This window comes from Purpureocillium lilacinum (assembly GCF_023168085.1).
Source record: "Purpureocillium lilacinum CBS 284.36 DNA, scaffold_1, whole genome shotgun sequence".
Classification (NCBI taxonomy): domain Eukaryota; kingdom Fungi; phylum Ascomycota; class Sordariomycetes; order Hypocreales; family Ophiocordycipitaceae; genus Purpureocillium; species Purpureocillium lilacinum.
In genome coordinates, this window is record NW_027072111.1 from 5,824,973 (window position 1) to 5,839,335 (window position 14,363).

Genomic DNA, 14,363 nt, shown 5'->3' on the forward strand with positions numbered 1-14,363 from the left:
GAGTAGTCTCCTGCTCATACTGTGAGCGGACATTTTCGAGGCAGGATGTCTTGTTGCGCCATTTGCGTGCGACACACGATGTCCACCGGGATACCAAGACCTCGAACCAAAGGTCATGTTATCGCTGTGTACGACACAAGCTTCGGTGCGACAGAGAGCAGCCATGCGGCTCTTGTTACACTGCAAGGACCACCGACTCTTGCTCTTACCCGTCAAGCCGCGGGCCAGGCACGCCATCCCGCACGCCTCGAGCTTCCGATGGTTCGGCCTTCGGCGCACCAGGCGTGCGACGTGATAGCGAAAGCAGTGTGCGATCGGTAAATGACTCGGCTTCCAACAGCATCGACACATCAGAATTTGATCCATCCTCCGCAACCGAGTACTCAGCTACTGGCCAACCACACATGACGCCCCTGGTCCTGGACGTGGCTGGGTTAAGCCCAGTTTTCGGGGGCGACGGCTTCAACATTATACCCCAGCCCTTTGGAGCAGAGGGTCAAATCGACTTCCGTGGCAGTGGATTCGACTGGCTAGACTTTGACGTCTCCAGTATTGATCTGGACTTGAGCCGCGATCACCTGATGGATGCTGATGCTGCCTCGTCGAACCCTCATCCTGGTGTCACGAATCCACCTGCCATGGACGCTGCAGCCGCTTCGTCAACAACGCAGCCTCGACAAAATGTGTTGCCATGGCCGTTTGAACAAGGTCAGGACACTCAAGCACCGCGATTCCCGCTACCTCGACTTCATCAGATTCTCCCTCAGCCAATTCCTGGGGCACAACCCCCTGCCGCCGACAGCCTCATGCGGCTCCTTTCTTGCCAGCAACTCCCGCATCCCAACGAATTGATCAACACAAACATGTCTCCAGGATTGGAGCTGCTCCGGCAGCTCATTGATGTGTACTTTTCTGGGTTCCAGATCATCCAGTCTATAGTGCACGCTCCAACGTGGAACGTGACGGACTGTCCCACAGTTCTGCTGACCGCTATGGCTTGCATTGGATCAGCATTATCAGGGGAAAGTGACGTTCTCGAATTGTCCGGCTCCCTTAGCGATTTTTGTGGTTCAATGATTACTTGGCTTGTACGTCCATGCCCCCTCCGATCATGGCAAGTATGAACGTCGAGGCCTGACATTCGCCAGGGTGTATCCGACAACTCGAACTACTCTGACGTGTCTTATCTTGCCGCGTTGTGCTTGCACCAGATTTATTCCCTTGGATCCGGCAACCGTCAGTTGTATCAAAATGCGGACAGAACTCGCGGCGTTCTGATCGGAAGCCTACGAGGGCTAGGGCTGCTGAGCTCGCGAATCAGCTTACAACAGGCGACTCCTGAGGATGCTGGCTCAACGATACACGACCCCCGCGTAGTCCACGCGGAGTGGATTGCATGGGCTACCCGCGAGAGAGATCGGCGTGTTGCTTGGGCGTCCTTCGAATACGATTGCAGCCTGTGCACCCTCACTAACAGACGGGGTGCGGTTGATCTGAGCGAGTTGCCCGCCAGACTGCCTTGTTCGGACAGCCTCTGGGAAGCCCAGTCTGCGAATGCCTGGGCAGCTCTCAAATCCCGCTCGCCCCATCGAGCTCAAGGAGCAATGCTGTCCAGTGTCCTTGGCTCGACAATTTCCGGACGGCCTTTGACAGAGCATGTCTCCATGTGGGGGAAGCGGCTGTGTGCCCAGATCATTGGGCGACTACTGTGGGATCTGAAGCAACTGGAGACATTGTCGACCCCCGAATACTGTGGCCTACCGTCGTTGTTCAAAAGCCATCAACAGTCCAAGGTGTCCCTGTTACGGGGCCTAGACTCACTCCTGTCTCTCATGACCGAGCCTGCCTCCACCTCGGACCTGGTCAGCTACAAGTACGTGCTACTGTGCTACAAAGTAGAATCTCAAACTGACCTAAATAGCATCTCGTCTCTCCTGTGTCACTACTCGCACATGTACGCCGCCGATGACATCATGGACATTATCTTGTTCATCGTCCGAAATGTTGTGTCCAAGGGGCCATCATCCGATGAACGGCTGGATATGGCGCGACAACGGCTCACGGCGGGGCTCAAATCTGATCCCAAAAGGGCCAGGAAGCTTCTGTGGCATGCTGGCCAGATCGTGGCGGTGGCAAATGAGTATCTTGTCTCGGCACCTTGCGAGATTATGCGACTCTTCATGGCCTACATCTTCATTCTCACCTACGCCAAGTACTCTGCGCGTTCTGCGGAGCACTACACCGGTGTGAAAGTACGGTTGGATGTTACCAGCCGTCATGCTGATCAGAGAAAGGCCATCGCGGAGTGGGTACAACAGGGTGGTCCGGCACAGATCGGCTCGGCCCAGGACGTCTTGTCCAAAGCGTCAACCACCAACATCACCAGAGATGCACATATCATGTTCCAACGACTGCACTCATGGGGCCTGGCAGAAAAATTTGCAAAGATTCTGCAATGCTTCGAGAATAACGAGAAGTAAACGCTTGCTCAATCGAAATGAGAACACCCTATTCATCCAGCCATGTTCCTGCCCGACCGATTGTCAGAAGATCGCCAGGCAATTCGGTGGGCTGCTGACCCCTCCAGGCATATTTAGAGGGGCACTTGTGACGAAAAACTCCCATCTGCCGAGCTGCTGGCAAGTTAGACTTAACTCTTCGAGGTCGAAAAGCTCCCCGACGGGCAGACCCCAGCCGGCGATGAGGTATTCATGCATGAAGAGGCCCTGTACTTCAGCCCCATCCGCTCGAGCGTACGACTTTTGGGGAGGATACACTTCGAAGGAGACGGCGTCGCCAGCCACCGCTGCAAACCCCTCGTCCCAGATCCAGCGCAGCATCTCCTCGGTGCCTTCAACGCCAGCATGCTCGGGACTCGGGCTTTGGGCGTATGCTTGCTTGTCTGCTGAACTCATTTGAGTGTCCCACTCTCGAGTGAGACCGATTCTCACAAATAGGATGTCTCCGCGACGGAATTCGACTCCCTGGTCCTCCGCGATACGCCTCAAAGTCTGGAATGGAATTGCGTGGTTCGACAAGGCGCTGTAGCTGATGGAGTGCTTGTTGGCGTACGCAACATAATCCAGCAGCACACCTCTGCCGCAAATGCCTTCTTTTGCCCAATGTTGGATTCCCAGTCTCAAATTTGAACGATCCGATATTTCCGACGCAGTGGTGCCGCCATAGAACAGCCTTTGAGAGGGGTTACCAGGCGTGGGAAACGGCGCGGAAAAGTGTCGCAAGCCGTCCCATTGTGACGATTGCTGGGGATTGAAGATGTACACGTCGTCGAATCCAGCGCCGCCAAGGAGAGACGTGATGTGGTGCTGCGCCGGGGCGCGGTTGAAATTGGCAATGTCAAGCTTCGTCAGGTCCCAGTTCAGGGAGACCCGGATACCAGTCTTGATGCAGGTCTTTGCCGCTTCCGCGACCACGTCTGGTGTGAGAAGGGCGAGGCGTCCGAGGCCTTCCTCCCGCGAACCCGGCTTGGCGTGCCAGACACGACGCTTGTCAGGCAGGGAGTCGTACGGGAGGTCGTACGGCAGGAGTCCTGACCCGTTCGTCAGGGGCGTCTGCACGGCTCCCATCTTGAGGTGATTATGAGGAGCTCCGAAAGATGAGTTGCTTGGATGCTCCAACACTACAAATGCTCCAAGTTGAGAAGCGCACAGGGACGTGTTAGAACAAGATCTATGGCAGAGACTTGTCTTTTGCCCCACGCCGCACAGAAGTGTGATTAATTATTGCCACGGACTCCAGAGGCCCGATCCAGAACGCAGACGACATCGGCGTCCAGGTGGCCCCTCCGTGGGGTAGCCTCGAAGTTAGGTCCCCAGCGGCGCCACCCTTTGGGGGGTCGCATCATGACATCCAGGTCCCAGAGGTGGCACGTCCGGATCCATTAGCGCCAACGGTCTAACACGAGCGGGACGCTCCGACGCTGCGACACTCAACAGCCAACACCAGCAAAGTGTAACTAGTGGTTGACATGGAGCCACCTCAACGCATCAATGCATCAACGCATGTGGCCTTGACTGGATACCCGACTATTAGCGCGTAGTACAACGCCTCCTGGATTTCCCCGGACTGGCACGCACAATGTAGGGCAGATCTGGGAATAGCGTTGTGAGGCGTCATCTGCATGATACGTGGACCACGTGGCACAGCTCTGACATCCTCGCCCTCCCATGTAGTAATGCAAATCGACGTCTCCTGCGTAGAACAGTCTTTAATGCTTATTCTGGGAAGCTGTAATTTTGAACAACACGCCGTCGAATCCACCTAGGCTTCACTACGTGCTGAAGCCAAGTGACAGCTAGCTCGTGGTATAAGAACATGTAACCAATTTTGCACGGATTCCCTTCAGATCTGCGAAATCTGTAAAGTCGGTTCGCGCACTGGTATTCTTCCTCAGGAACCGGCGGCAGGCGATATATTTGGAGGCGGCGTGCCCATTGCGCGCGTGTTTCCGCATCTCAAAGAACAGCACGAGGTCGTTGGATCCCCTATGCGAATCGCGACGATAGAAATAGCGAAGACTTGAACGATGCTGTTTGAAGCGAAAGATAGGGTATTAAATAACAAATGGTAAACGAGCATTACGGAACCTTGTGAATTTAACCATCGATCGACGCGTTGCCCATCACGGGCCCGGCTCAGCACTTCCTCCCACCCGCAATCGTGCCCTACGCCGAACCCTTTCCATTGCCGCCTTCAACCATTTCCGCAGAGATCTTTTCGCCATCAGCACCCCGATCCGCAATAGCCGTCACGTCCGCGCCCCTCAAGAAGTCGTCCAGCTCCTTGCGCTGCGCCTCCGACACGTCATTGACATGCACTGCGACGTCGTCGCCGAACCGTGCCGAAATCTCCTCGAGCGAAAGGCGGGCCGTCTCGGGGAAGAAGAAGTAGACTATGGGGATGAAGACGATGCACCATGCCACGATGACGAGGTAGTAGCGCCACCCCACGCGGTCGAGTCCGATGGGCGCAGTCTGCAGCAGGATGATGGTGGACGCGAACTGCCCGAAGAGGGAGAAGCCCATGCCGATGGGGCGGATCTCCGTCGGGAAGATCTCAGAGACGTACAGATACATGGTTGTGTCGCAGAGAGTGCTGTGCAGCCATGGGTGTTAGAGCATGCACCGACGAGTAGCAGCCCGTCCAGGGGTTGAACTTACCCTTGGAACGCAAGGTACAAGAAAACAAAGAAGACGCCGGCAGCATTGCCTGCCTGGTTGGTCGTGCCGCCATATTGAGCGATGCAGCCAATGAGACCCGAAGTCGTAAAGAGGCAGCCAAAAAGGCCGACCATGAACATCCATCGCCGGGAGTTGACCTTGTCGTGCATCCAGGCGCCGAGAGGGTTGTAGATGATACCGGCCGTCGTGAGCCAGAGCGCGGAAAGAAGCAAGGGCATGTAGTTTGTCTGCCCCAAGTTGGTGTACAAGATGACTGAGTAGTTATTCTGATCATCATCAGCATTAGCCCTCAGCTGCCATCAAACGGTAACCTGCGAGACTCACAATGACAAGCGGGCCGGCAAACTCAGCACCCCATTGCGTGAGGAAGCCGATGATCATCCTCTTGCGGTAGCTTTTCTTCTTGATAACCGCAGTCCACGGCGTGCAGCCGATGGCCTTGAGCTTCTGCGCATCCAGGGCAATCTGCATCTTGACCTGGTACAGCTCCTCCTTCGCGACCAAGTCATCGGGGTCATCAGGCGATCTTCGCAGCTCGCGAAGCACCTTCCACGCCTGCTCGACCCTGCCCTTCTGGAGCAGCCATCGCGGCGACCGGGGGATCCATATGGACGTGACGAGCAGCACGAGCGGCGAGAGGCACTGCACGCAGAGCGGAAAGCGCCAGGCGAACGAGGCGTTGACGTCGGTCGCGAAGTAACACGCGAAGCCCAGCCAGCCAGAGAGCATGTACCCGAAGACGAGGAAGATGGCGTGATGGCCTACGAGCCAGCCACGCTTGTCAGGAGGCGACAGCTCAGAGAGGTACATGGGGCACGCCGTGACGAGGATACCGATTCCCAGGCCGGATATAACCCTACCAACCTGGAACATGCTGGCCCCGGAGTCTCGTGTAAGTGAGATGTACCGAACGAAACAGGTGAGCGTTCAGACGTACGCGAGGTTCGCCGCGCCTCCTTGAAAGGCGCCTCCCACGACGGCGCACAAGGCTCCTATCTGGATGGACGTCTTGCGACCCAGTGCCGTGGCAGCCCACATGATGAAGAGGCTGCCCACGGCGCCGCCCGCGCTGTAGAGTCCATTGGCGGTCGAGATAGCCTGCGTAGTGCGAGTGCCGTAGCCCGCCTCGCCCTGCATGGGCAAGTCGAAGAAGTCGTACCAGCCCGGCTGGCCGATGGTGCTGCCGATGATAGCGGAGCAGTAGCCATACGTCTCCACCACGAGTCAGATATGATGACCCGTACAGGCGGAATGGGGCTCGTCAAGGGGGCTTACAAAGGAGCCGAATGCGACGGCAATGGTGACAAGCCGGTTGTAGGGGCTAGTTCGGGAGCGCCTGGGAAGCTTTGGTTGTGGTGACTCCATGCTGATGGTCACAGGAGCCGCCCTGTTGCACTTTGCGTGTATGTTCAAGGGATCAATGACAGTAGATTTCGTTGATTGACGTTACACCACTTGAGATTCGGAGGGAAGGCTCGTGCCATGTAAATAGACGAAGCGGCCAGCTACCGCTTCCAGACGCGGCTGCGGTCGCATTGCGCCCAGACGAATGAGACGGCTGAACATGCTGAAGGTGCGTTGAACATTCCGGATGCCCGCATGCATCCATTCAATGTGGCAAGCCGTCGACACCAGTCATGGCGTCTGTCTGGGGGGCGCGCTCGGTAGTCCGGGGCGGGAACAGCGTGCAGGACTCCGGGGCTCCGGAGCGTGCCACTGCCTCTCCGGAGCGCGCCATCGCGGGGTCCGTCGCCCCCGTGGGGTCGTCGTGTAAGTGGAGGGCTGCAACAGCGTGAGGTAGCGGGCGCCACCAGGGTCCATCTCAGTGGCCGACATCGTTGACCGGCTGTGTGTGAGACGGACGAGCTGCATTAGACCCCGCTCGGCAATGCACATAACTTATCTCGAGCCGAGGAACGTCACCATCTGTGATTATTCGTCGCCGAACCGTCCCTTGACTTTTGCTTGCGCACGTCGAGACGAATATCAGAGCCTGGTCCAGCGCCGCAAGCCTTGGCAGAGTCAGAACAACACACAGGGGATCAGCAGACACGATGACGTCCACAGAACTGCCGTTTCAGCTCAGCGACAAGAGCCTCGGGCTGCTCGACTGCGTGGTCGACGGCAAGTCTGTCGGCGCCCGCTCTGGGAAGCGATTCGACGTTGTCGACCCGGGTTCCGGCAAGGTCTGGGCTACGTGCCCGGATTGCACTGACGACGACGTCGATGCTGCCGTGCAGTCGTGCCATAAGACCTTCCTCGAGTACTCCAAGTGGACGCCGCGGCGGCGGTCCCAGATCCTGTCGAAATGGCACCATCTCATCACCGACGCTAAGGAGGACCTTGCTCGGATCCTTGTCCACGAGACAGGCAAGCCCCTCGCCGAGGCATACGGCGAAATCGACTATGCTCTGACCTTTACCTGGTGGTTCGTCGGCGAGGCTGAGCGAGCTCACGGCAGCTCCATCGTCTCTGCCATCCCCGGTCGCCGCGCCATCACCATCAAGCAGCCTATCGGTGTCGCCGCCGCTCTCATCCCATGGAACTTCCCGATCGCACTCTCCCTACGCAAGATTGCCGCTGCCCTCGCCGCCGGCTGCACTATGGTCGTCAAGCCCTCGCCCGAAACACCCATTACAGTTCTTGCTGTTGCGCAGCTCGCTCTGCGCGCCGGCTTCCCACCCGGTGCGCTCAACGTCCTGACAACGAGTCTGGACAACACACCCAAGGTCGCCGAGGCGCTCTGCCTGCATCCGCTTGTCAAAAAGGTCACATTCACCGGCAGCACGCGGGTAGGAAAGATCATCACCGGGCTGTGCGCCAAGAACTTGAAGAAGTCGACGCTCGAGCTCGGAGGCAATTGCCCCTTCATCGTGTTCGACGATGCCAACCTCGAGCAGACCATGGGTCAACTCATGGCACTCAAATGGCGGCACGCAGGCCAGGCCTGCATCTCGTCAAACAGGCTGTACGTACAGCGCGGCGTGCACGATCGATTCGTCGAGGAGCTCGTGAAGCAAACCTCGAAGCTCAAGGTCGGCCACGGCATGGCTGAGGGCACGACCATGGGGCCCGTCACCACGTCGCGATCGCTCGACAAAGCCGAGGATATGGCCAAGGACGCACTGGCCAAGGGCGCGAAGACGGTGCTGGGAAACGGCAAGCGCATGGACACCGCAAAGAGCAACGGCGGCTACTTCATGGAGCCAACCGTGATGACGGGCGTAACCGACGACATGCTCATGAGCCAAGACGAGATCTTTGCGCCGCTGCTTGGTGTGTCCGTGTTCGACAACGAGGACGAGATCGTGGCGCGGGCAAACAACACGAGCATGGGCCTCGCGAGCTACGTCTTCACCAAGGACGTCGACCGGCTGTGGAGGATGTTTGAGAAGCTCGAGGCCGGCATGATTGGACTGGTACGTTTCCGCCCCCCAAAATGTTTCCTCTTTTCCCCGGGTTCGCGGTTGGGGCTTGGTTTTCCTTTTTCCTTTGGCTTTTCCCCAACCTGTTGGGCTGTATTTCAGTGTCGATGTTATTCTGTCGCCAAGGTAATTTGATCACCAATCAAGAACTTGCTGCTAACGCGCTTCGGCGGATTGTTAGAACACGGGAAATAGCTCGTCGTCGGAGGCGCCTTTTGGCGGTATTAAGGAGAGTGGCGTAGGCAAGGAGAGTGGCAAGGACGTGGCCATTGACGAATTCTTGGTAACAAAGAACGGCACGTTGACGGTCGAGGGTCACTGGTGAGTGGTGTAGGAAACAGGAAAGCCCCTGATAGCAGCGAATAGAATCCGCAGCGTCCAGTGGTACCTGTAGCCAAGGGCTGTCATTGTTGTTCAACGTTGCCGATCCAGTCCCATTTGCCTTCGGCGCCGACGAGGGATTGCGCCGAGGCGAGCTTCCGCAAGGTCCGGGCCCCAAAACTGCGACAGCGGTGAACCCACGGACCGAGCACAACCACAAATGGCCAACCTCCTGCCTGCGCAATGCGGTCGGTCCCAAAGCGGTGCGTGCTGGCCGCGGAGCCGGCAACTTACTTCCGCCTTTGGGAGGCTGTTCGACGGTTGCCCGTTGCGTTGCGTTGCTTTTGAACGGGTTTCTTGCGCAGCATCCTGTCGGCAAGCTGGAGACCACAGCATCGCCGAAAAAGAAGCAAAAACGCCCCTCGGATCGTAGGAATGTTCGAGTTCCCGCTCGACCATTGGCCAGCTGCAGCACGCTCGATGCCCGATCGATTGGCCTCTGTTGACCCGCGGTTTCAGAGCCGCGACAAGACATCTCACCACACCATCCCTGCGAATCGGGGCAGAAGGGTTTCGTCCCGAGTCCCCGGTCCGTCGCCGAGAGGGAACAAAAAAGAGTTTGAAAAGTTTTCTCACATAATGTGTGTGCCACCGTCGCGTCGCGTCGGTGAGGCTGGGCCTGCCAGCAAGGTGAGCCCCAGCTCAGCCCGGCAGGGCAAGCAAGCAAGGCACCCGGCCGCTCGGTCCACCGAGGCATGGAAAAGTCAAGACATCCGTGAAACCGTACCCAGTAGGCTCCATGTCCCGCGTCGACACAACTGTGCCTTTGCGCAACCGGGCGAGCTGGGGCCGAGTCATGGCCCTGGCACCGTGCTGCTTGAGCAAACTGCCGATACATGGTGTTCGTACTGGCTGGAACGTCGCTTCGGCAGGGCATGCGAGCCTCAGAGCTTCACAGGCAAGCCATGCTACGGATGCTTCCATGGTCCATGTCAGCGGCACCAAGCACAACGGCCGGAGGCCCTGCTGGGAAATGAAAGGCCCATCCAATCGCAAGGGGAAAGGGGGTGCCTGCGGTGCAGCGTGTGGCGCATGTGCCTTGCCGTCGCCGCTGAGCCTAGCACACGCGAGCCCGGGGACCCGGGTTCGATTCCACTGCATGTCCAGGGGTGCGGCTCTTCGGTTCTCGGGACTGCACTGGCTTGGGTGGTGTGAGTGCGCGCGTGCGTGCGACTGCGTGTCGCTGCTGGTCAGGGGCCAGAGGGCGGCGGCACTAAGCTGACGTGCAAAGCACGACGCGTTCCTCGTATGAAGCAGGTCATGCCATTGCGCACGCGCCCCAAGCACCAGACGATAGCAAGGACAAGGACGAGGGGGGGTGCAGTAATAATAAAAAGTTCCCCTTCAGAGCGCGACCCGCGCGCGGCTCACGGCCGTCTTCCCTAGGTGGAGCAGAGGAGACGCAAGACGAAGCCCGGCCATCACCCAGGGCCGCCGTGCGGATATCCGTAGCGGCGGGCCTGCTATCGCTGACAGCTAACAGTGGGTTGCTTTGCCTCGCGGCGGCGGGCAGGTTTGCCGTCCCCGTTTCCTCCTTTCGGGCAAGTCTGATGGGCCGCATTGTTGTTGTTGTCTCCACCGGAGGTTGGCTTGTCCTGGGCCCAAGTCAGGTACCGCTTCGTCTTGCGCCTCGACACAATTCTAGAAAGTCAACAAGGTGATGCAGACGCCACCACGCTGGGCCAACTGTCTGCTCCGGCACGTCCCCGGGCGCGAGTCCTTTGGCACGTTGGCCGGCCCCTGACACTCACCGGAGCCCACGCCCGACCTGCGTTTTTTGGGGGGTGTTGTTCTTGGCTCGGCGATACGTGTAAATGGAGTATAATGTACATCCGTGCATGTACGAGTACTTGCTGAAGAGAGGGACTGCGACCGAGCTTTCTATCTCTTCGTGGCGACCGTGTCCTTGTCGCGTTCCAGCTCGAGAAAGGACATGCATGCTGCGCAAAAGGACCGCTTCTGCTCCCCCCTGGTGATCTCTCGTCCACGCCTTGATGCTGCCTGCCTTTCAGCCAGACCTCAGATGGTTGTTCAACACGCACACACCCACCACCATCGAACCTCGCAGACCAAAGCGCGGGTTACAGCCGCCACCAACACACCTCTCACACGCACACACCCCCTTCCCCAGCGGCTCTGCCTTTGCCTCCTGGGCGGCGGCGGGAAGCAAACTCGCTTGCCAAACCCGTGTCTGACCCCTTGCCCTCTCTTCAACAAACGGCCCAGCAAACGCCCTGTGGACCCCCAAACGTCTTTCCCCGACAGGGCTCGCAGAATTCGCGAATGCGCAGGGGCCGGGACCCCCCCCCCCCCCCCCCAAGGCCATGTAAGGAAAAAGGTATCCAGGGGTGCTCGCTGACCGCCCGGGGTCGACCGCAACTTCGGTATATAGCGTTAATGAACCTGGCCAAAAAGAAGGGCTTCATGCCACGCGAGCCTTGTGCGCCCCTTGCTGGAGACAGCCCTCGGTCCCAAAAAATTGTTCACGCCCTGGTTGGCGCCTTAAAAATCTCAGACATCCCGTCCGATCTCGTTCCTCTGCGCTCTCGGTCATTCACCGTCATTTTCTCCTCGACATCCCACCGTCTACCTTCATTGAGCTCTGTCCGGTCGTCTTCGAGCCCGTTGGATCCCGTCATTGAAAGCGCCCGTGCGAGTGTTGAGGTCCATCGTCATCGACCGTCGGCCGTAGCCTGGCCCCCCAATTTTAAGGTCAACACCCTGCCTCGTCACCTCATTTCCTTCACTGCACCCGCCGCAAATTCGCAACCGCCGCCTCAAAAAGTCCCGAAGCCATGCCTCGCGGACCTTACGACACGACGGGCGTCGTCAAGCCGAACGCACCGAAACCGCCAAAGTCATCGCGGTGCAGTCATTAGAACGTGTCTGCCGAGCGCGTGGTGGATATCTGCGCAGCCCAAGAGGTACAGATCTGTGCCGCCGACATCGCTTATGGAATGCTTACACCTGCCAGGCTCCTTACCGAAACCGATTGCGCGACGACCGCACGCGGGCCAAACGATGTCCCGACACGACCTGTTTCCACCCTCCCTTGAATTTTCGGCGTTATAAGAGGATGCTTCAGGCGGTTGTTTTCTAATAAAATGGGAGTGGCCCTGGTAACAAAAATAGACTGGCTGCAGCCTGGGGATTGGCACAACAGGCCGAAACGTACGTTATGGATTTGGCGGGTGAAATGCTTTAGATGTATACAAGCGTCAGGGGGCCCAGGCTCCGACATAGTAAAGATTCAGCCAGTAATGGCAAATAGAATGCGAAGGCGGCGACGCCGAAAGCCACTCATGCTACAAACGTTCGTCTCGGAGTGCCTCCTGTCGTGCTGCTCGCTGGACGCTCGGGTCGGGTTACTCGAGTTGCACCTCAGCATCACTGTTCGTCAACCCTCCAAACCTGGGGTGACGTTGACAGCTCGGAAACGGACCCCCACTAGCTGCATCCAAAACGTCGGCATCGGAGCCGAGAACCTGTCAGTTGACTGCAGGTTCGGATGGGCGGTTGGTGTGGGTATTTGGAGACGGCTGAGGTGGGACGGACATGCGGAGCGGCGTTGGGATGGTGGAGCGACGGCGCCGGCTGCAACTCTGGGCGTGGGCGCGCTTGCAGTTTCGGTAATGGCTCACGAATGCTCGAGACGCCGCAGCAAGGGGACCCCTAGCGGCAGTGTGCCGCGAGTGTCGCGACCCGTCGTCGTGAAGGTCCTCAAGCCAGCCATCATCACACTGCCTTCGATATCAGGTGCCGACAGTGGATGACGGATAGTACCCAGGCTCATGGTCAGGAAGTGCGAGCGAAGGAAGACTAGCCAGATCTCGCAGGTAAGAGCCGAATCTAAATCGAGTCATTGAATCGAACATTAAGTTGTATCTGAAGCTGACGCGACATGCCGCCAAGCGCCGCAGTTGCACGCTTCAACACGTCTATTTGATGTTTGACGACATTGTCGCAACTGATTGAGACTGCTTAGAACACACCTGTTCCAGGGTACCACGGCGTCGAAATAGTACGCAAGAGAGGGAACCAAAGTCTGATCCGAGACTTGGGCGAGTGACCTTGAGAGCGCGCTCAATTCCACAAGCAACAGAGATGACTGGCGGCTGCCCCTCAAGTCCATGTCGTGAAACTGCGGCATTTTGCGCCTCGACCCCTCATACCAACGCAGTCCCCGGCTCTCCCCCACAAGTAGATCTCGTCATCTAGGATCTGGTTCCTGATCTACGACCGGGTGTAGCCCATTTGCATTTACTTGAGACTCCAAAGCGGAAATCACATTGTGCCCTGACATCGTCACAACATCTCGCCATGAACCTGCTCCCCTCGTCAACAAGAAGCTGCCATTCATCAGCTGCTCATGCCAAGTCACCCAGGAACTTTGACCACTGTCTTCTGGTGTCTGCGGGGATAAAATGCGTATTTTGGAGACAATAGACCGTAGCAATGATCATATAGCCACGGACATGGCTGCAGGCCAAGACCACGTTAAACTAAGTGCACATACTGACAGTCCACGAGAGAGTGTGTTTTGTACTATCTGGAACTTATCTGTCGCATGTCGAAACTCAGGAATGTGAGCCCAGGACTTGTTCAGACACTTGCATCGAGTTCGGCTCTCACATACGGCGCAAGCTGGAGGCATGAGGAGCCATGTACGCCAAACCGTTGGCAACCTCGAGCATCACGCGCTCACCCTTGTTCCACAGCTTTCATCTGGGAGGCAGAATTGGCTTTGCGACTTTTGAAGTGAATGAGAGAGCCTGACGTCTCCGAGTTCGACGGCTCGACCAAAAACGGCCCGCCTCGCTTCATGTTCTTACAATCGCCATGTCTGTTTAGCCGGGTAAAAGAGTAGTCCCATCGCGACCTCGAAGGGGGCGTTGTTTAAAAGTATGTCTCGATAGGTGAACATATGAGGGAACCAGGCAGTATCTCACAGTTCGCGTTGGCAGTGGCCTGCTTGCACTATCCCTCGTTCAGTGTGAGATGTGTTCGACGGCAACCTGTGTTGAATGCACGAGCACTACGTCCTACCGGGCAATTAAAAAGTGAATGGACTAATGTTTCTTGGTGCCCTGATGGTGTGGCCTGCCTCGTATTTTGCAGCGCAGTAGCCGTTGGCGCTGGTGTTTCGTGTCTGTTGCTACAGCCAGTAAGTCGGCGGCAACGGGTCCCTATCAGGGGATGGATTGTTTCACATCGGTCGGTGAGCAGCGAAACTACGCCGAGCCATTTCTTCACATATGACCCTGTTGAAACTCCTCGTTTGTTGCCTGTCCTATCGCCGACTTCAAGCTGGTATTGAATGACTTCAATGAACTTTGGTAGCAAAATGGACCTCTTT

General features: G+C 57.5%; 4 protein-coding genes across 4 annotated transcripts; 2 read left to right on the forward strand and 2 right to left on the reverse strand.

Moving 5' to 3' along the window:
- Positions 1-1,664: 1,664 nt before the first annotated feature.
- On the forward strand, positions 1,665-2,480 carry PLICBS_001393 (uncharacterized protein; the record flags this gene model as incomplete). The annotated part of the gene is made up of 2 exons (XM_065599815.1): positions 1,665-1,873; positions 1,922-2,480. The coding sequence occupies 2 exons, from the start codon at positions 1,665-1,667 to the stop codon at positions 2,478-2,480; spliced, it is 768 nt and encodes a 255-aa protein (XP_065455887.1).
- Positions 2,481-2,543: 63 nt separating this feature from the next.
- Positions 2,544-3,587, reverse strand: PLICBS_001394 (uncharacterized protein; the record flags this gene model as incomplete). The annotated part of the gene is made up of 1 exon (XM_018317542.2): positions 2,544-3,587. One exon carries the CDS (start codon positions 3,585-3,587, stop codon positions 2,544-2,546), a length of 1,044 nt encoding a protein of 347 aa, XP_018183067.1.
- Positions 3,588-4,685: 1,098 nt separating this feature from the next.
- Positions 4,686-6,566, reverse strand: PLICBS_001395 (uncharacterized protein; the record flags this gene model as incomplete). The annotated part of the gene is made up of 5 exons (XM_018317541.2): positions 4,686-5,115; positions 5,181-5,467; positions 5,526-6,075; positions 6,139-6,413; positions 6,477-6,566. The coding sequence occupies 5 exons, from the start codon at positions 6,564-6,566 to the stop codon at positions 4,686-4,688; spliced, it is 1,632 nt and encodes a 543-aa protein (XP_018183066.1).
- Positions 6,567-7,255: 689 nt separating this feature from the next.
- On the forward strand, positions 7,256-8,951 carry PLICBS_001396 (uncharacterized protein; the record flags this gene model as incomplete). Its single annotated transcript, XM_018317540.2, has 2 exons — positions 7,256-8,620; positions 8,808-8,951. 2 exons carry the CDS (start codon positions 7,256-7,258, stop codon positions 8,949-8,951), a joined length of 1,509 nt encoding a protein of 502 aa, XP_018183065.2.
- Between the last annotated feature and the right edge of the window lie 5,412 nt (positions 8,952-14,363).